Source organism: Notolepis coatsorum (assembly GCF_963971535.1).
Source record: "Notolepis coatsorum genome assembly, chromosome: 12".
NCBI lineage: Eukaryota > Metazoa > Chordata > Actinopteri > Aulopiformes > Paralepididae > Notolepis > Notolepis coatsorum.
In genome coordinates, this window is record NC_140176.1 from 86,892,066 (window position 1) to 86,912,209 (window position 20,144).

Below are 20,144 nucleotides of genomic sequence, written 5' to 3' on the forward strand. Positions count from 1 at the left end.
CGGTCCTGACCTTTTCGGCTGCTGCAAACCACAGGTCAATACCTGCCTGTCCCACCCCAATCACCCGCGCCGTGGATATCTCAAGATAAATCACATCCAATAGTGTTAGGGACCAGTTAATCACTGTAAGCTTCTCAGGCTCCTTCCATCTCATTGCTATTAGCTTCTTCGCTGCTGTGACACCCGCTAGGACAACCCTTTTTAGTTGAACGGACGCAGGTAGTGTCGTTATATCGTTCAGGAGTAGCGTAACAGCTGTGAATGGGATAGTTAAGCCACACAGATCTGAAAGTTTATCCGTTATTGACCTCCAGAAGCGCGCCACTGGTGGGCAATCCCAATACATATGCATATAAGTGGCCTTTTGAGAGCACAAAGTGCACCGAGAGTCGGTTATCAGTCCCATAGCAAATAGCTTCCTAGGTGTAAGATAGGTAGTGCAGGAGCTCACTTATCCTTGAAAGACACTTAAAAGACACTTTAAGTCACTGACTTAAAAGGCCCATACATCTCCATAAATGTTCAGGGCGGAGGGAATAAGTGCTTACCCTACAGACCCCAAGTCTGTTAGGACAGCAGACTCGGTTGGCACTGCTCAAAACCTACCTTTTTAAAATAGCTTTTAAATGCATTATTATCTTTATTTCATTGTCTTATTTTTCTTTATTTCTATAAATTTTACTTAAATATTTTATTATAATTTGTATCATTGTTTTATGTAGTTTTTTTATCATTTTATTTGTTCTTTTTTAATGTCAACATATTATTTAAATTATTCAAATGGACCTCAAACATGTTCCGTTGTGATGTCATAGTATGATGTCATAATCAAACATTCTAGAACATTTGTGATGTCACAGTATGATGTCATAATAGCACATTCTAGAACATTTGTGATGTCACAGTATGATGTCATAATCAAACATTCTAGAACATTTGTGATGTCACAGTATGATGTCATAATCAAACATTCTAGAACATTTGTGATGTCACAGTATGATGGCATAATAGAACATTATAGAACATTTGTGTACAGTATATATTCAACAATTCTCTCAGAAGAGGTGGGTCTAATGGTGCGTTCACGTTAGGTGGGAAGAAGCGGAAGAACCAGCTTCCGACTGGGAAAACCATTCACGTCAGCCTCCTAGTGGTAATTCCTACTAGGTCATATGGGAGTTTTTTATAGACCCCGATATCTCCCACTTCGCGTCCCGAAATGCGGAAGTATCAACCATCATGGCAGCAAGCTTGACGGCGATGTCGGCAATACAAGGTAAATACAAATCAAAATGATCACTTTGATCACATAATCAGAATAATACAATCATACTGCTGTACTCTTCATATGAAAAACGAGCTATACTTGCTGCTGTTCGTCTACAGTTGATTTTAAAGTAACTTGCTAACGACTTGTAGCAATAGGTTAGGTAGGTTTTACGATCGCCATCTTGGATGTGGGCGTTTCCTCGAGTTCAACGCGTGAATGCTTCCTAGTTGTAGCAACGAGATGTCATCTGGTTCGTCCGCTTCTTCCCACCTAACGTGAACGCACCATAAAGCTCGCCCTGATCTCATTCAGGAAATAATGTTGGTTTTATATAGGATTGCGAAGGCAGGCTGGTCAGTGGAGTTTTGTTGGGTTCCGGGCCATGCTGGGATTGCGGGAAATGAGATGGCTGACTCCCTTGCCAAACAGAGCCTGGGAAGGGAGGAAGAGATAGGCATTTCAATGGGAAGAGTAGAACTCAGAGAGAAGATAAAGAAAGGAGTTGAGGCTGAGTGGCAGGCTGAGTGGGAAAAGGGGACCAAGGGAAGGCACTATTTCTCTCTGCAGCCTCGGGTCAAAATCAAGGTGGATGGATATGGGTCTAGGAGTGATAGGGTGAAGATGTGTAGATTGAGGCTGGGACACTGTGGGTTGAACAGTACCTTGTGCATTGTGGGAAAACATCCAGATGGGCGGTGTGAATGTGGAGAGACTGAAACTGTCTGGCATGTTTTCCTAGAATGTGAAAGGTATAGGAAAGAGAGGGAAATCTTTTATAAAAGTCTGGTAGAGTTGGGAGTCTCTTCCTTCTCTCTTAAATCTTTCTTTGGCATGGATAATGAGAACCACCAGCTGATCACAGAGTCAGTGCTGACATTTCTGCACGCATCAGAGTTGTATCAGAGGATATAGCTTTATTGTATTTATTAGTATTGGACAGGCAAGAGGAGCAGAGAAGAAGGAGATAGAGTCGATAGTAATGTGTTTTGAAGATGAGAAGAAGAAGAGGGTAAACAATCAAAAGTTGATTTACCAGAGGCCTAACTATGGAAACCATACCACTTGCGTAGTATAAGAACTGAGGAGGGCAGTAATACGCCTGCGGGAAATTCAAAAGAAGAAAGAAGAAGAAGAGCTCATCAAAAGAACTGCAGAGGGCAGTAATACGCCACAATGCGTCTACACTGCCGGAAATTCTAAAGAAGAAGAAGAAGAAGAAGATCTCAAATCTCAGAAGACCAAGTGAAGATATCACTTGTTGTTTCCGGCTACTTGTCTGTAAGCTTGAATATATTCTGTAGATACAATTTAAAATCCCCACATGGAAAAGGAAACAATGTCCTGTACAATCCTTAATGAGCTGCGTCTGGAGGGAAGGTTCTGTGATGTGGTTATTAAAGTCAACAGCACTGAGTTGAATGCCCACAAGGCCCTCCTGTGTGACTGCAGTAACTATTTCAGGTAAGTTTAGCTTGGTTCAGGTTAGCTTGGTTCAGGTTAGCTTGGTTAGTAAACAGATACCATACTGTACTTTTACTGTAAACAGATACTATACTGTACTTCTACTGTAAACATATACTATACTGTACGTCTACTGTAAAAAGATACTATACTGTACTTCTACTGTAAACAGATACTATACTGTACTTCTACTGTAAACAGATACTATACTGTACTTCTACTGTAAACAGATAATATACTGTACTTCTACTGTAAACAGATACTATACTGTACGTTTACTGTAAACACATACTATACTGTACTTCTACTGTAAACAGATACTATACTGTACTTCTACTGTAAACAGATACTATACTGTACTTCTAATGTAAAAATATACTATACTGTACTTCTACTGTAAAAAGATACTATACTTCTACTGTGCTAAGACCCTATACTTTTACAGTGAAAATATATTACTACTAGGGCTGTCCCCAACTAAGGATTTGGATAGTCGACTATGATTGGCCAAAATTTGCCGTTAGTCGACTATTAGTCGACTATATATATAAAAAAAATTAAATAAATAAGTATAATATATATATATATATATATTTTATCATTCCATTTGGGCTGTGGGGGGTGCTTAATGTCTGAAGGAGTCGACTGAAGGCTTCTTGTCCTCTGCAAAAGCTTGCAATTGGTCCACTGATGGATACATCTTGATATTTGTCTAGTCTAGTGTGTTCATTAGATGGGTGAAATCCTCTTTCAGTGCCTCTGTGCCTGTTTTCTTAGGCAGTTGGCCTCTGGTATGCGTCCCATTAGCGTTAGCCACGCTTCTAAGAGGTTGGCAGTCGACTACGGCTCCTTCCGACCGATTAGTCGACTATTCGACTAATAGGGGTCAGCCCTAATTACTACACAGGACAGAATGTTGCTTACTGTTTACTCATCAGATATCTCTATACTCAGCGTCCCACAGAGCCCTCTTCAGCGACTCAGAGCAACTCGTCTACACTATCCCTGGGGTGTCCCCGGGTATGATGCAGCTCATCATAGAGTACACCTACACACGCTTTGTGCTGGTGACAGCAGAGAACGTGAAAGAGCTTCTGGTGGCTGCAGACCAGCTTCTCGTCACTGGCATAGTAGGAGCGTACTCTGACTTCCTAGAAGGCCAGCTGTCTCTGGAAAACTGTGTTGGCATCTGGAGGTTCGCGGACAACTGCTGCCCTGACCTGATGCGCAAGGCCCATCTCTTCACCGTGTGCCACTTTGAGGAGATGTTGCACGTCTCACAGGAGTTTGTGGAGCTGTCCCCGCAGCAACTGGTGGACATCATCGAGAGGGATGACCTGAACGTGAAGAGCGAGGAGACGTGTTCGAGGCCGTCATCCGTTGGATCGACCACTCCCGTGAGGAGCGTAAAACACACATCCCTTTGCTGCTGCCCAAGGTAACTAATTGTATTACGGATACACAAACATGGTTGCTAGTGCCTGAGCCACATTTATTTTTAATTAAATTTTTATTATTTTACTTTTTCTTGTTTGTCTGTCTCTTGTCAAGGTCATTATGATTCATGTTACTGTTATTATTGTTGTCGTCGCTGTTGTTGTTGTTCTGTTTTATGTATGAAAAGAAAAGAAAAACATTTATATAAAGGAAAGAAAAAACGAATTGTATTACTGTGCATTACATTAAAACAACACTAGGTTCCCTAGTACAGTGGTTCTCAAACATTTGGGTCCAAACCGATGTCTAAGTTGTACCCGCTGTCTGCTTGTCTCTTCCCAGGTTCGCATGGGCTTGATGAGGCCTGACTACTTCAGGAGCAACGTCCAGAACAAATCTGTGTTGAGGGACAGCCTGAGCCACGACTGCAGGCCCCTCATCCTCAGCGTCCTGAACCCCCCTGGCTCCGACAGGCTCCCAAACGCCCTGACCCGCCCACGCCTGCCCCAGGAGGTCCTATTGGCCATCGGAGGCCAGGGTGGCATGGAGGCGTGCGTTGAGGGGGAGAGTCCCCGGGCCGCCCACGGCACCGCCTATCTCCATGGTCTGGTCTACTGCGTTGGTGGCCGGGACGGTAGGCAGTGTCTCAGCAGTATGCGCAGGTTCAACCCCGTTACTCGCAGATGGCTGCAGGCGGCTCCCATGCACTCACGCCGCTGTGAGCTCAGCGTGGTCGCGTTGGACGGCTGTATCTACGCCATGGGAGGGCACGACGGACACGTGCATCTGAACACCGCCAAGCGCTACGAGCCTGAAACCAACCAGTGGACACTGATCTCACCCATGCTGGAGTGCATGAGCTCCGCCGGGGCAGCAGCCCTCCAGGGCAAGATGGGTGGAACTGAGTGACACAGGGTGCTAGATGACCACAAGGAACGTTAGATCAGAAATCATAAATGTCTTTATTGCCAAGTAAGCTTGCACATACAAAAGATGTGTCTGGGTTCTTTGTGTTACGTCTGGTACTCTAGCGAGTGCCAGCACTTTAACTAGTGTTCTAACTATTGCGACAGTGACGTGTTATTCTGTTGAGTTTCACGTTACGGTTATGGCCGAACGTGACGTAGACGTTGATGTTCTGACTTACGTTGCAATGCATGTGTCTTCAGTTCAGTAAACACAGACATGCTGAAACTACGTGTTGTCTGATTCTTCCAACATAACATTGACGACGAGAGATGAGATCCACACCGTCGCCGCTGTCTCCTGGCAGCAACCGTGGCCTGCACTGTTCAATGGCGTGGGCTGCCTCCAGGTCTTTGCTCACCAGCCCCTGCTAGACCAAAAAGTGACTCCGGTCATCCAGCCCCTTCGCCGCTCCCCCCTGGCTCTCCGTGAGAACATCGCCACGAGTTACAGAAGATGCTGGACGACGACATCATCGAACAGGTGAACATGTCACCCTGGATCTCCAACCTGGTGGTAGCAAAGAAGAAGTTAGGGGGGCTGCGACTCTGCGTGGACATGAGAGCGGTAAACAAGGCCATCGTCCCTGATAAATACCCCCTGCCATCCACAGAGGAGCTCACCGCCCAGTTCCACGGGTCCAAGGTGTTCTCCAAGCTGGACCTTCGTCAGGGGTACCTCCAGGTGCCACTACACCCAGAGAGCCGCAACCTCACCGCGTTCATCACCCACAGGGGGGTCTTCCGTTACAAACGCATGGCTTTTGGCTTAAGCTCCGCCCCCAGCTGCTTCCAAAAGATCATGGCCTCCGTCTTCGCCAGGATCCCCGGGGTGGCCATCTACCTCGATGACATCGTGGTGCACGGGGCCAACGGCGAGAGTCACAACGCGAGCCTCCACAGTGTTTTAAGTGCGATGGCGAAGCACCACCTCACACTCAACGGGTGTCTTTGCCACCACGACCATTGACTTTGTTGGGTTCCGCCTCTCGGCTGACGGCATGTACCCGCTCCAGTCAAACACAGAGGCCATACACAGTGTCCCAGAGCCCACCTCAGCGGCCCAGGTGGCCTCTTTCCTGGGCATGACGGCGTACTACCTCCGCTTCCTGCCACACTACTCCGACACAACTGCACCGCTGCGGAAGCTGTTGAAGCACGACGAGCCCTGGCTCTGGACGCCTGCCTGCTCGAATGCTGTGCGCCTCCTCAAGTCCCAGCTCACCTCATCACCAGTCCTGGCGTTTTTCGACCTAGACAGCACCACCCTCGTCACGTGTGATGCCTCCGCCGCAGCCGTCGGCGTGGTACTGTCACAGCTGCACGGGGGTGTGGAGAGGCCGGTCGATTTCGCTTCACGGGCCCTTAGCCCCACAGAACAGAGGTACTCAGTGGGGGAGCGAGAGGCCCTGGCCTGCATCTGGGCATGTGAGCGCTGGCATATGTACCTCTACGGCCGCTCATTCACACTTAGGACGGACCACCAGGCTCTCACTACCCTCCTCGCCACGTCAGGCACTGGCCACAAACTGCTCCGCCTCCACCGCTGGGCTGACCGCCTGCAGCAGTACAACTTCGGTTTGCAGTTCACGCCGGGCCGGGACAACGTAGTAGCTGACCTACTGTCACGCGCCATCCCCAGTCCCCCCACGGCCCCGCCCTCGACTCCCGATCAGGACCAGGCTGAGCATGACCTGGTTCAGCTCCTCCACACTCCCCTCCAAGAGACAGTGTCGCTGCAGGAGCTCCAGGACGCCCCGTCTGCTGACCCCGTCCTCTCTGCGCTCTCAACCTACATCAGACAGGGTTGGCCGGCGAGGACACCTGACGAGCTGCTGCCCTATAGCAGACTCCGGGACGAGTTGTCGTGCTGCGTCGCTCGTGGGCTCTGTACTGTGGTCCCAAATGTCCTTCGGGCGCGTGTCCTTGCTATGGCGCACGTGGGCCACTTGGGCATAGTCAGGCTCAAACAACGGTGTCGTGACTTGGTGTGGTGGCCAGGCATCGACAGGGAAATCGAGACCCTGGGCCCCAGCCCCGCCCCCACCCATGCAGCCATTGGACTGGCCGTCCCAACCCTGGTAGCACCTGCAGCTCAACGTCTGTGGTGAACTGCACGGGGTACCGCATCACCAGCGTTTCCTCGTTGTGGTCTACGACCTCCACTCCAAGTGGCCTGAGGTGGCGCCCGTGGGCTCGGTCACAGCCGGGGTGCTGATTGAGATTCTCGAGTCCCTGTTCACACGCTGGGGCCTGCCCAAGAGGTTCACGACATGGCCCCCAAATGATCTCCCACGAACTGGCCTCCTACCTGGGGGGTAAGGGGATACGTCATATCCGCACGTCGTTCTACAACCCGGCTGCGAACGGGGGGGTGGAACGGCTGAACCAATCCCTGAAGAATGGCATCAGGGTGCACATTCATCAACGGTCTCCAACAGACGCTCCTGCACTACAGGGCTACTCAACACGCCACCACAGGTGTCTCAACAGCCTCCCTCATGCTAGGGCGCAAGTTTCAGCTGCCCCTGGACAGACTGCGCCCTACTCCGGCTCAGGCCCACCCGCTTCAAGCCACAGTCGACACACGCCAGCGCCGGATGAAGGACCGCTTCGACAGGACCCGACATGCGAGACCACCTACCATCGCCGTCTCAGACTGGGTCAGGATTCGGCGACCCCACCGGGACAACAAGCTCCGGTCATTGTGGTCAGACCCGGTCTAGGTCAGACAGCAGCTTGGCCTGGCCTCATTCAGGCTGGCTGATGGCACGCGTTGGCATGCTGGCCGACTGCGCAGGGTGCAGGCTCCCGCTGCCCCAGGACAGGGTGTGCCCACGGCTATAGCTCTGCAGGACAGACGAGTCAATGATATTGCAGCCCCAGCACCCGCGGCTCAGCCTGAGGCTGCGGGACCTCCGCCGTTGGCTATTGCAGTGCCCGGGCCCCGCCCACTCCGAGCACGCAACAGGCCTGCACACCTGAATGACTTTGAGACTGAGTATCACTCCTAGGTTGAGTGAAGGGGGGGGAAATGTTACGTCTGGTACTCTAGCGAGTGCCAGCACTTTAACTAGTGTTCTAGCTATTGCGACAGTGTCGTGTTATTCTGTTGAGTTTCACGTTACGGCATATGGCAAACGTCATGTCTCATCATCTGCTGGTGACCGGAGGGGGGGGGGTCGTTTATAATGCAATGACCGACGTTAAATGTTTCATGTAGTATGGGTGATATATAGATCATAGCAGTTTGTATGGATAATAATAATCAAAAACGCTGAAACTCACCGCAGCTTCCTCGTAGCGATGGGGGATGATACTGGAGCAAAAAGATCGCTATTATGGGATGTTGATCTAGGCGAACCATTTCCGGGTTGTATAATACTATATACGTCCAAATAATGTTGTTTATCGAGTTATGGCAACGGATCGATTATCCAGTGTGTCCAGATGGAGTCCCGCGAGCGATAGCGAGTGGCGGACGGAATAGGGGTGATACCAAGCACTTCCGGCCCCACTTCCGGTTTGGCAACTCGCCGATCGGCCACCAGGTGGCGGTATTGAAGCGCTGGAGAGTTGAGCGGAGTCCTACAGCACCAGTCAAGGATCCGTGGGTGAAATATGAATACCATGACAGAAATATTGATCTCAAAGACGCTGTAAAACGTCATTGGCAGATTAAGCATGGCGAGGAATGACGTCTTAACACGTCATCGGCGGAGAAAGGGTTCAATCAAATCAAATTGATTTGTAAAGCCAGAAATCACAAGTTAATGTCCCCATGGGCCGGACAAGTCTTCTTTAAACTATTCAAGAAGAAACATCCCAATAAATCAAGAACAAAAAACCCACCATGAAATCCAAAATAAATGTAAAGTAATAAATGCAACACTCCCAGACATACCCCAGCGAAGGTAAGGAAAAACCTATAGCAATAGGAAAAAAGCACCACAGGCGATGTGGAGGAGAAAAACCTTAGAAGGGCCGTTCAAAGGGGGATCCCCCTTCTTGGATGTCGGTGATAATAGTGTTGCTATGGATGGGTGGAGAATAAAACAGGCGAATAGTTGGTATGTATGTACATATACGTGTAATAAAACACAAATATGTGCATGCAATAGCAACTGGGGTACATAAGAACATTTTTGAAACATTTAAATATATTACAACTCTGTACATACATGTGATTAGCATTATACTCAGTAGAACAAATGTATATATCTTATACCCAGCTTAATCACTATATTAATATTACTATTGCACTTTACTGTTACATTTGCACTGGGGTTGGATGCCACCCTTATTTTCATTATAATGTACTTATGCTGTATGATGACAATACATTTCAATGTAATCTAATCTAACTGGTACTATGACCTGAATGATGGTCCTAGAGGTCAGTGATTTGATGCTCTTTTGGTGTTTTGGCGATGGTGGCGTAAGAGAGTGCTGTCTTAACGTAAGAGAGTGCCGTCTTAACAGGTCGTCGGAAATCTCCCATATATAGGCATTGGATTGGGTGGAGAGCTGGTGACTGCATGCGAATGCCCTCGTATGCCCTGTGTATGGGGACATGTCACCCATATAGAAACACACCTCTTCAATCAATATCTGAGATGCAAATAAATAAATAACCTTAATAAATATAATATTTATATTGTAGTGGGTTCTATAGAGACATAATTCCCCATGGTATTGTTTTGATGTGTTGATGGGGCACTGTCACTTTAAGGAGGTTGGTTTTGGGGTTGGGCTGAGAGGAGACTCCCTGTGGGGTTTCATTGATAAATGTTTGATTACTACGAGCTGTCAGAAGCTAGCACGGCATAGTTCTGACAGCTGTCACTTGTGCTACTGCGAAATAAATGACACACGGCTTTGTGTTGTCAACTGATAGAAATTGTGCGTTTCTCTATTCTGATGATTTCTACTATAATATATATATTAATAACTGTCTTTTACTAGTACCTTACTACTATGTACTATGTTACTATCCGTATACTACTACCTACCATGCTAATATGTCTATTATACTATGCACTCAGGGTGTAACACTCAAGTTCAACACTATTTGACGAACAATGCCACTGACCATAAGCTGCCAGAGATGCACATCTCCTGCTGACCAGAAAACCACACACTTTTGTGATAGTGGGGTGCCTGGACACTCAGTCATTTAAAATGTATGCAAAAGTTTCGTTTTCACTTCTAATTTGAAGATAAGGATCTATAGAACAATTTGGGCTTGAGTGTCAAGAAACCAGGTGAATTTAATAAAAATTTATCCAAAATGGCCACAATCGAAACCATGAATTCTTTAAAAACTTCTTAATGTTCACACAATTGCTGTGTAATATAATTTTGTATTGCTATTTTAAGTTAATACTGTGTGAGGAATCAACTGGAGTTCAAATATTGATGTTTTGAATATTCTGGTATGGCAAAAATCAAAGATGGCTGCAATTTCTGTATTTATTTCGAATTACAAAATAACTTCATAACTAAATTCATAACTTTTATTCTATTGAACCTAGAATGGTGATGTTGGTGCCTGTACCTAGGTTTTCATGAATGAGTAATTGAATAAAAATTAAATAAACATGATTGGAGCATATCTTATATGATATTTCACACAATGAGACAATAAATATGTGGAGAACTAGAGTTAGATATGAGAACTGTAAACAACAGTTGATTGTGAAGAACAAACGATGATTGTGAAGAATGTCCTCATCACAAGAAAGGATCTGCATCTCAGCACCAATGTCAACGCCATGCCAAATACCTGATGGAGGTGTTGCTGAGCAATGCGAATCCCTTTGAGGAGGGCAGTAAAGACCTGGTTACATTAGACAATAAGGTGTGTGAGTCTGCGGCTGCTGCCGTATCTGTCCATCAACTCGAGTCTACGGGACAAGAGCAGTACAACAATTTCAGGAAGAGTGCTTGAATCAAATAACAGACTTCTGACAGCACCAATCAAGCGAAATAACTTACTGTTGTTCCATGAGAAGAAAACACAGAAGGAGACAGCAAATAAGCTGAGAATGCAGCACTTCAAACATCATGCAGAGCTCTATGGGAAAGCTTTTATTGTGCTAGACACAATACACGTCAAGTAGAGATATTTCTGTTGACGAGGAGTTAGTTGCGCCAGGTGTAACAAGACATTTTCTCATTCCTGTCAAATAAGTTGTTAACAGATGGACAGTTCCCAGATGACAAGGATGTCTACATCACTGCAGGTGATCAAGTCCACCATGTTGGAAACAGTCCACCAATGGATCAATGCAACCATGAGGAAGCTGACACTCGTGTCCTATAATACATCTCCTCCACGCCCTCCAAACATCATCACTTGGGAGGGTGCATACTGGAGATACAGATGTTTGTCGTAATCCTTCTGACTAATTTCCATCACATCAAGCCACTAACAGGTGCTCAAAGGCTGAAAAGGGCACTATACCTGTGTGTGTTTTAACCGAGCGTGCGTAGTGCACAAGCCCGATTTTTAAGTGCGTGCGTGCGTGTGTGTGTGTGTGTGTCACAGTGTGTGTGTCACGTGCACTAACTGTAGTTTTTGCGATGCTGTAGTTGGCCCACGACACACACACACACACACAAACTAACGTTAAATAATATCTTTTTTTCTTTATTATTTATTTATTTATTTTTACACATGCAAAAAAATCGATAAGTGACACCACTTATCGATTTCACGCAGTTATGGATAAATCGATAAGTGGTCTCAGCCTTCTTGCGCAGCAGCATCAAACGCTGGATGGCTCCCTTGTAGGCTATAGCGTTCTGCTACACCTGCATCACGTTTGTAGTGAATACAAAATGCATCAACCCTGCTTTCATAAGCCGCTGAAGGAGGACCCAGTATGTTCAGTCTTAAGTTGGAAGGTTATGTTTTTATTTACCTTCACCTTTAAATGTTTGTCAGTCACCCATTCTTGACCCAACTCGGGCCACATGTCGTCCCTTTCTCTGGTATCGTTAACATTATTCGGTTGCATCCTGATCCCACATTATCAAGTGAAAAACAATGTTGCATACCTACACTGGAACGAAACACGTGGAGGTTATGAGTATTGTGTGAGACAAGTGAATGCTGAGGCAGGGAGAGAAAGAGGCGGAGGTGATTTAAATCTGTTTTGTGTGTGTGTGTGTGTGTGTGTGTGTGTGTGTGTGTGTGTGTGTGTGTGTGTGTGTGTGTGTGTGTGTGTGTGTGTGTGTGTGTGTGTGTGTGTGTGTGTGTGTGTGTGTGTGTGTGTGTGTGTGTGTGTGTGTGTGTGTGTGTGTGTGTGCGCATGTGCAAGGTGGCCTGGGTGGGGTATACTGTTACTCCCAGAGAGGAGAGGAGGAGAGGAGAAGAGAGAAGAGGAGAATAGGGGAAGAGGGCGGAAAGCAGAGCAGAACAGAGCAGAACAGAACAGAGCAGAACAGAAACGTCCTTATTCAAACTAATTAGGCTACTGTATTGGTGTTCATTCTGACCACTTAAGTTACCACAAAATAGGCCCAAACATACTTCACAAGTAGGTACTGAGGCTAATTGTATTGGGGACAGGGACTCAGATCATTTCGTTACCTCAGTTGTCCAAGGTAAGGGAGCACTATATTCACCCCTACAAGGCGGGCATACACTAGTCTTCTAGCTACAGTAGCTGTCTCTAAGTTGATGTGTTGTGTGTTCATCTCTTCCTTACCGGCATCATCAACGTCTTGCTCTGCTCTCTCCAACATACCGTCTGCTACTACAGCCTGCACCGCCTGAGAGAAAGACACAATTATCAACCCACAGCATCTCTCTCTCTCACTCACTCAGCGTCAATCCCTCTCATGTCATCCAGGGCTGTACGCTGCGATGATCTCATCGCAAATTGCCCCTTTAATTGGCCGTTGCGATTGGTAAATAATATTTGGGGGCGGGCTTGCGAGTAGGGATTTCAAGCCTTGCATTCGCATTTTCACTCCTAAATGATCCAAGGCGTGTGATGACGCTGAGCACTCAGGTATGATCAGCGGGGAAAATCAACTGAGCACTCACTCTGATAGACTGGCTGACTGTCTGATTTAGCTATGAAGAAAAGTAAAGTTAGTAGTATGGATGGGAATCGATGGTTCCTAACTGGGTTTTGGCCATATGCTCCCGAAATTCTCCCGCTGTTTGGCTGCTTCTATGTGCAGTGAAAACTACTCGAAATGATGTCATTGATTTAGTTCAGGGTTAGCCGCGGAGCTAACGCTAGCTAACATGAGCTAATCAAGCTCACAGAGAGAGATAAACAGCTGACAGCAGGTAGTACAGGTACAAATACAATAAAACAAGGGGTGGGGGCTGTTGTGTAAACCTTGTGTCGCGTCAATCTGGTCCACACGTTACTCGTTCATATCTCAGCCTGTGCTGAGATATGCCCATTCCGCGGTCTGTTAATAAAGTTTTCAATCAGACAGATGTATGGAAAGGCTTTTATTATAACATTCGTTGAGGTAAAATCATTATGCCTCATTTAGTCATCCTGCAGAGCACTGGTCTCCTACTCGTGGGCCGCGGGGAGCTAATGTAAGTAGCTTTGTTGATGTCAGCACACGGGGCATTCAGGAAGTCAAAAACGAATGCGCTTGCCGATTGGTGCTAAGAACAGCAGGGCGGGTGCAAGGGTTGTGACGTAATTGGCAGACTCTACTGTCAATCAAAATTATTCTGTTTTTCCGTCAGAATGAATGAATGAGAACTTTATTAACAGATTGCATAATGGGTACAATACAGTACAGGAGGATGAAGACCAGAGAGACTTTTGGCTTTTTTACATAAGGGTCCTCCATTTTCAATTCATCAAAACATTTAGAGACATACAAATATACAGTAGTTTCATAAAAATGCTAAAATGCTATTTATTTATTGATTGATTGGTTTAAAACTTTATTAACATATTGCAGAATGGGTACAGTACAGCTCAATACATACAATTGTTAAGGGGATGCAGACCAGAGAAAGACTTTTGTCTTGTTTACATCAGGGTCCCCCATTTTCAATTCATCATATTTCATATCTAAATCATATAATATCTCATTGCTAAATATATGCAATATATAATCTAATAATCCAATAATCTAAATCTAATATATAATATAAAAATGCTAAATGCATGGGTATTTTATTTTGTCTTTAATGTTAGCTTGCAAACTCATACTGTCTTGGTAAGCCTCATAATGAATTGTTTGGGGTAAAAAAGAAAAACATTGTGAGATGTGTATCGTGTATCGCCGAAAGGTCAGAAAATATCGTGATATCATATTTAGGCCATATCGCCCAGCCCTAGTTGGTTCATTATAAAAGATACAAACCTGACAACAAAAGCACTTAAATGTTAAATAAAAGGACCACAGTAATGAGGCAGGAGGAACATATTTTTTTGCACTATAATGGTAAAATTGTTATTTAAAAATGTGCCCCTAAAACATATTTTTTGCCCCTAAATTTCTAATTTAGGGGCAAGTGTGCCCCTAGTGAAAAAGCTTAGCGTACAGCCCTGTCATCCCTCAATTGATTCTCTCTCTCATTTCATCCCTCTCTCACCCCATCCATCTCTCATTTCATCTCTCTTTTCATCTCTCTCTCATTTCATGTCTTTCATTGCATCTCTCTCATTTCATCTCTCTCGACATGGGCTGACAGGTGCAGGAAATACAGTAAGTAGACATATCACATAAACCGGCTGGGCCTAAAAGAAAAAATGGTTTGGTTCCGGTTGCCGACCGACCCTGCCGATTTAGGTGCGACCCAATTTATTTTATGAGTTCAAATATATATATTTTTTAAATATATATATATTCTTTTACAATAAAGTTTCATAAAATCTTAGTCAAACCTTTAGTATTATGGATATTAAACATGCTGGCAGAGTACATGCATCCATGTTGTCGTGAACATTTTAATTAAATAAAGAAATTCCCTATCCATAGTCGCCGTGGGAAAAAATTTTAAATTAAATAAATTCCCTACCTACCCCTTAACTGATAACCAACAGGAACCAAATTATTTTTTCTTTTATGCCCTATGGAGAAAAGAAAAACCTGTACTGTACCATTGGGCTAACAGCTAGCTACAGTAGCTAGCTATTGTTTCAGTCCTGGGCGTGTGAATATTAAAGGCAACCAACTTGTGTTCGGCTTTTCTCTGATTGGCCGCGACCCCCCGCCCCCACACGCAGGCAAGCGGCAGCCGTCCCATGTCCCAAATGAAATCCAAGGAGCAAGCGGCAGCGCGGGCAACCAACTTGTGTACCAACCAACTTGTGTTCAGCTGCTGTACCAACCAACTTGTGTTCAGCTGCGGTAGCAGTGGAGCGCTGCTGACTGATTATTATGTTTCGCGTTTTTAACAACCAACTACCAGATTCACTCGTCCTAGGTGAACGTCCGCTTATCAATGACTTCGCGACAGCCATATTAGACACATCGCCATAATTTAAGATATAGTTTATGCATTCGCAAATATGAGAGCTCTGTCATTGAAGTGGGTGGTGGCAGCGTTACTAACAGTAGCGATTTTTATTGTTTTGTCATGACCAAACATAATCCCAACATAGATACTGTAGGAGGTGTACTGTATGTCAAATGTCGGTCATGTGGTGGAAGAGTTTAGTACAGTCACACAACAGAACACCAGTGTTTCTAGTAGATATGTTTATTAATATAAATAAACACCTCTGTCTGAACTGGTTCGACCAGCGCGTTGGTTCGACCAGCGCGTCTGTCTGCCGCGTCTCTCAGCGGATAAGGGCGTGTGCTAGGGCGGTCACGTGGCCGTGTGGCCAATCAGAGAAACGCTGAACGAAAAGCTGAACACAAGTTGGTTGCCTTTAATATTCACGCGTCCTGGGCGCGTGTTAAATGTAAGTAATAATATGATTGAATATAACTGCACTTTAACTGTTCCACAAGAGGGCGCTATAGGCGTAAGGAGACGCAGCTGTAGCAGCTGACATCAGGTAGCAGGTATATGGGAATGTGCCCTCCCCCTCTGTCTCTCTCACTCTAGCTCTCAAGGAGAGCAGGTCTCGTGTTACGTTCTGGACACCGACCTCGGTCGGTGAACACCCACATTCCTGGCATTTGTCACTGGGCTTGTCACCTGTCATTTCCCTGTCAATTAGTGCTGTCACTTAGGGGTGGTTCCTGATTGGCTGTCACGGGGGTGTGTGTGGAATGTTGGTATTTTGTCTCTATTTAACATACCTCTCTTCTGCTTGTCCATTGTCAGGTCTTCACTAATTGCGTTCGGGGATAACGCGGACGGTTCTACTCTGGACCTCCAATAAGCTCCCATTTACCTTATTTTACTCTTGTGCTTAGCACTTGCTCTCTCTTAGAATTTACTCTGTGTTCTTACTATTAAAGTCGAACCTGTTCAAGAGTAAACACTCTCTGTCTCTGTGATTGCCTTCAACCATTGGAATTCACCTACCTGCATTCTGACAGAAGACCTGACCATCAGAATTCCATGGAGGCCATCATGGAGATGCTCCGGACGCAGGGAGCAGCCCAGACACGGATGGAGGAACATCAGCAGCTGGTCAGCGCCGAGTTAATCCGACTCAATGGGGTCGTCGGATCATCCCAAGCGGTGGCGCAGTCGGCGTTGGCCACAGCCCGACAAGCCCAAGAAGGAGTGGCTGGTGTCCAGTCGGCGGCGGGAGAAGCAGCGCTCCACGCAGAGGAGAGTCGGGGGGTGTTCGGGGTCCAGGAGCGGTCCCGCGAACCACATCTGCAGGCGCCCGCTCGCTATGACGGATCACCGGATGGTTGTCGGGAATTCATCACCCAGTGTCTACTCGTTTTCCGGCTGCAACCACGATCATTTCCATCGGAGACAGCGCAGGTAGCGTATATTATCACACTGCTCACCGGTCAAGCTCTCTCCTGGGCTACGGCGGAATTAGAGGCAGGGGCGATAATCTGCGACAGTCTGGACGCCTTTACCCGGGAATTGAGAAGAGTATTCGATACTTCCCGGGTACTCTCGATCTTCGAGGCTGGTGGTCGTCTTCTCGACTGCCGGCAGGGCCTCCGCACAGTCGCAGCTTATGCTATCAATTTTCGGATCTTGGCTCGGGAGACAGCTTGGGCGGAGAACGTCTGCGTGGTTCTGTTCGTCAGGGGACTCTCAGCGCGGATGCGAGATGCTCTCTCCGTGCGTGAGATCCCCGAGCAGCTGGAAGTGCTGATCAACACCACCATCAAGATGGACAATCGGCACCGGGAGAGGGAGAAGGAGCATGTCAACAACACCCAGCCCCAGGTATGTTTTCCTTCTTCTCCTGGTGTTGATAATTCCATGCATTACACGAGTGGGCCACTGGGTGATGAATCCATGCAGCTTGGAGCGCTGTCGCTCTCGGACGACGAGAGACAGCGCTTCATCAAAGAGCGACGCTGCTTCCGGTGCGGCCGCACCGGTCACCGCTTCGGCAGCTGTCGGGTCCAGGCTGTATCGGCTCAGCGCCAATCGGGGATGGAAGGTGCGCCGTCGGGCTTCGAAAAGGCGCCAGCAGGTGGGCTCATTCCTGCCAAAACCACGGATTCTCGTACATTTTTTGAGGTGGCGATCAACTGTGGGGGTGACATTAGGGGAACTAAGGCTCTCATTGACTCAGGGGCGGCGGGCAATTTTATTCACGTGGGATTGGTGAAGGAGTGGGGAACCCCAGTGGAGGATTTAGGGGTTCCCTTACCAGTTTATGCCCTGGACGGTCGGCCTCTGGGCAGTGGGAGCGTCACCCAGCGCACAGTTCCCCTACACATCCGGGTGGAGGGTGGGGAGTGGGAATGGGTTACATTTTTTGTCATCTTTTCCCCCTATTCTGTTATGGTGTTGGGTCATCCCTGGTTGTCGTCATGTGTTCGTGTCATTAATTGGAGCACGGGCGAACTCTCAACGGCGGCCGACGTCAAGTCGATCGTCAGCGGGAGTTTGCCCAAACCCTTGTCTCCCCCCCCCTCTTCTCTTTTGTCTCCTCCCTCTTTCTCCAGGATGGTGGGGAGCGTGGCAGATTCTGATCTACCCTCTAATCCCGATTTAATAGGGGTGCCTGAGATCTATTGGGACCTGGCGGACGTTTTTAGCAAGACGCGTGCTAAAGCACTTCCGCCTCATAGATCATACGACTGTCCCATTAATCTTCTACCCGGTACCTCCCCGCCTCGCGGGCGAATGTTCTCTCTCTCACGCCCCGAAACCTTGGCCATGAACACCTACATAGAGGAGGCATTGCTTGCGGGGCACATACGCCCTTCCACTTCCCCTGCCGGCGCTGGCTTCTTTTTTGTTGATAAAAAGGATGGTGATCGGCGCCCATGCATTGATTATAGGGGATTGAATGACGTTTCCATCAAGAACCGATATCCTTTACCCCTCATGGACACGGCCTTTGAGTGCTTACAGGGGGCACAGGTCTTTTCTAAACTTGACTTACGTAATGCATACAACCTGGTCAGGATTAGAGAGGGAGACGAGTGGAAGACTGCATTTAACACACCCAATGGGCACTATGAGTATTTGGTCATGCCCTTTGGTTTGGCTAATGCTCCGGCAGTCTTCCAAGCCCTGGTTAACGACGTGCTGCGAGACTTGATTGGGGTGTCGGTGTTTGTCTACTTAGATGATATCCTGATTTTTTCTCGCGATATGGTGCAACACCAAATGCACGTTCGGGAGGTGCTAGACCGTCTCCTCAAGCATCAACTATTCGTTAAGGCTGAGAAGTGTGTGTTTCACACGGACACCGTGTCCTTCCTGGGCTTTGTGTTGACGAAGGGCGATCTGCGCATGGATCCAGCCAAGGTGAGTGCAGTTTTGGACTGGCCACGGCCTTCGTCGCTCAAGGGGTTACAACGGTTTTTGGGCTTTGCAAATTTTTACAGGCGCTTTATTCGCAATTTTAGCGCCTTAGCCAATCCCTTAACAGCTCTCACTAAGGCCTCTCTCCCTGGCTTTGAATGGTCGCCTAGGGCTGAGTCGGCCTTCTGCGATCTTAAACGTCGTTTTACATCCGCTCCTGTATTGATCCGCCATGACGCGGAGGTTCCGTTCATTGTGGAGGTGGATGCCTCTGACGTCGCGGTGGGGGGGGTGCTCTCTCAGAGATGCTTAAAGGATGGGAAAGTGCACCCGTGTGCTTTTTTTTCTCGCCGTCTGTCACCAGCCGAGCGCAATTACGACGTGGGTAATCGGGAGTTATTGGCGATCAAATTGGCACTGGAGGAGTGGAGACATTGGTTGGAGGGGGCGGCACATCCTTTCATTATTTGGACTGATCATAAGAACTTGGCTTACATCCAAGGGGCTAAACGCCTTAACGCCCGCCAGGCCAGGTGGACGTTGTTCTTCACACGATTTCGATATACCATCTCCTATAGACCCGGCTCCAAGAATATCAAACCTGACGCGTTGTCGCGCCAGTTTGATCTTCCTGGGCGGGAGGAGCAGCCCCATCCCATTATTCCACCGGCCTTGATTTTGGCACCCGTGTCTTGGGGCATAGAAAGGGTGGTAAGGTCGGCGCTAACGCGGGAGCCCGATCCTGGTGGGGGTCCTCCGGGACGGTCGTTTGTTCCCAAGGTGGCGCGCTCACGCTTGCTACAGTGGGCACATGCATCATCCCTCACCAGCCACCCAGGAGCAACCAGGACCCTGGAATTTATCCGTAGGAGGTTCTGGTGGCCGACAGTGGAGGGGGATACGCGTTCCTTTGTGGCGGCCTGTCCGGTGTGCGCACGTAGTAAGACCTCTCGACGGGCACCGGCGGGTCTCCTCCGACCACTTCCTATTCCTAAACGACCCTGGTCACACATATCTCTGGACTTTATTTCTGGTCTTCCCCTTTCGGACGGATTCACCACCATCTTGGTGGTGGTGGATCGGTTCTCTAAGGCGGCTCACTTTGTCCCTCTCCCCAAGCTTCCTTCGGCCCGGGAGACTGCTGATTTAATTATACAGC

At 47.5% G+C, this 20,144-nt stretch overlaps 1 protein-coding gene across 1 annotated transcript in view; it reads right to left on the reverse strand.

Annotated features, from left to right (window-relative positions):
- The window catches only part of LOC311237958 (5'-AMP-activated protein kinase subunit gamma-1-like), a gene marked incomplete at its 3' end in the record, with an annotated part of 75,676 nt that extends 62,786 nt beyond the window's left edge, over nucleotides 1-12,890 (reverse strand). Inside the window, exon 1 of the mRNA XM_084325932.1 lies at nucleotides 12,849-12,890. Within this exon, the coding sequence (XP_084182058.1) occupies nucleotides 12,849-12,885 (37 nt within the window). The 5' untranslated portion in view covers nucleotides 12,886-12,890. The remainder of the gene's footprint in view (nucleotides 1-12,848) is intronic.
- Between the last annotated feature and the right edge of the window lie 7,254 nt (nucleotides 12,891-20,144).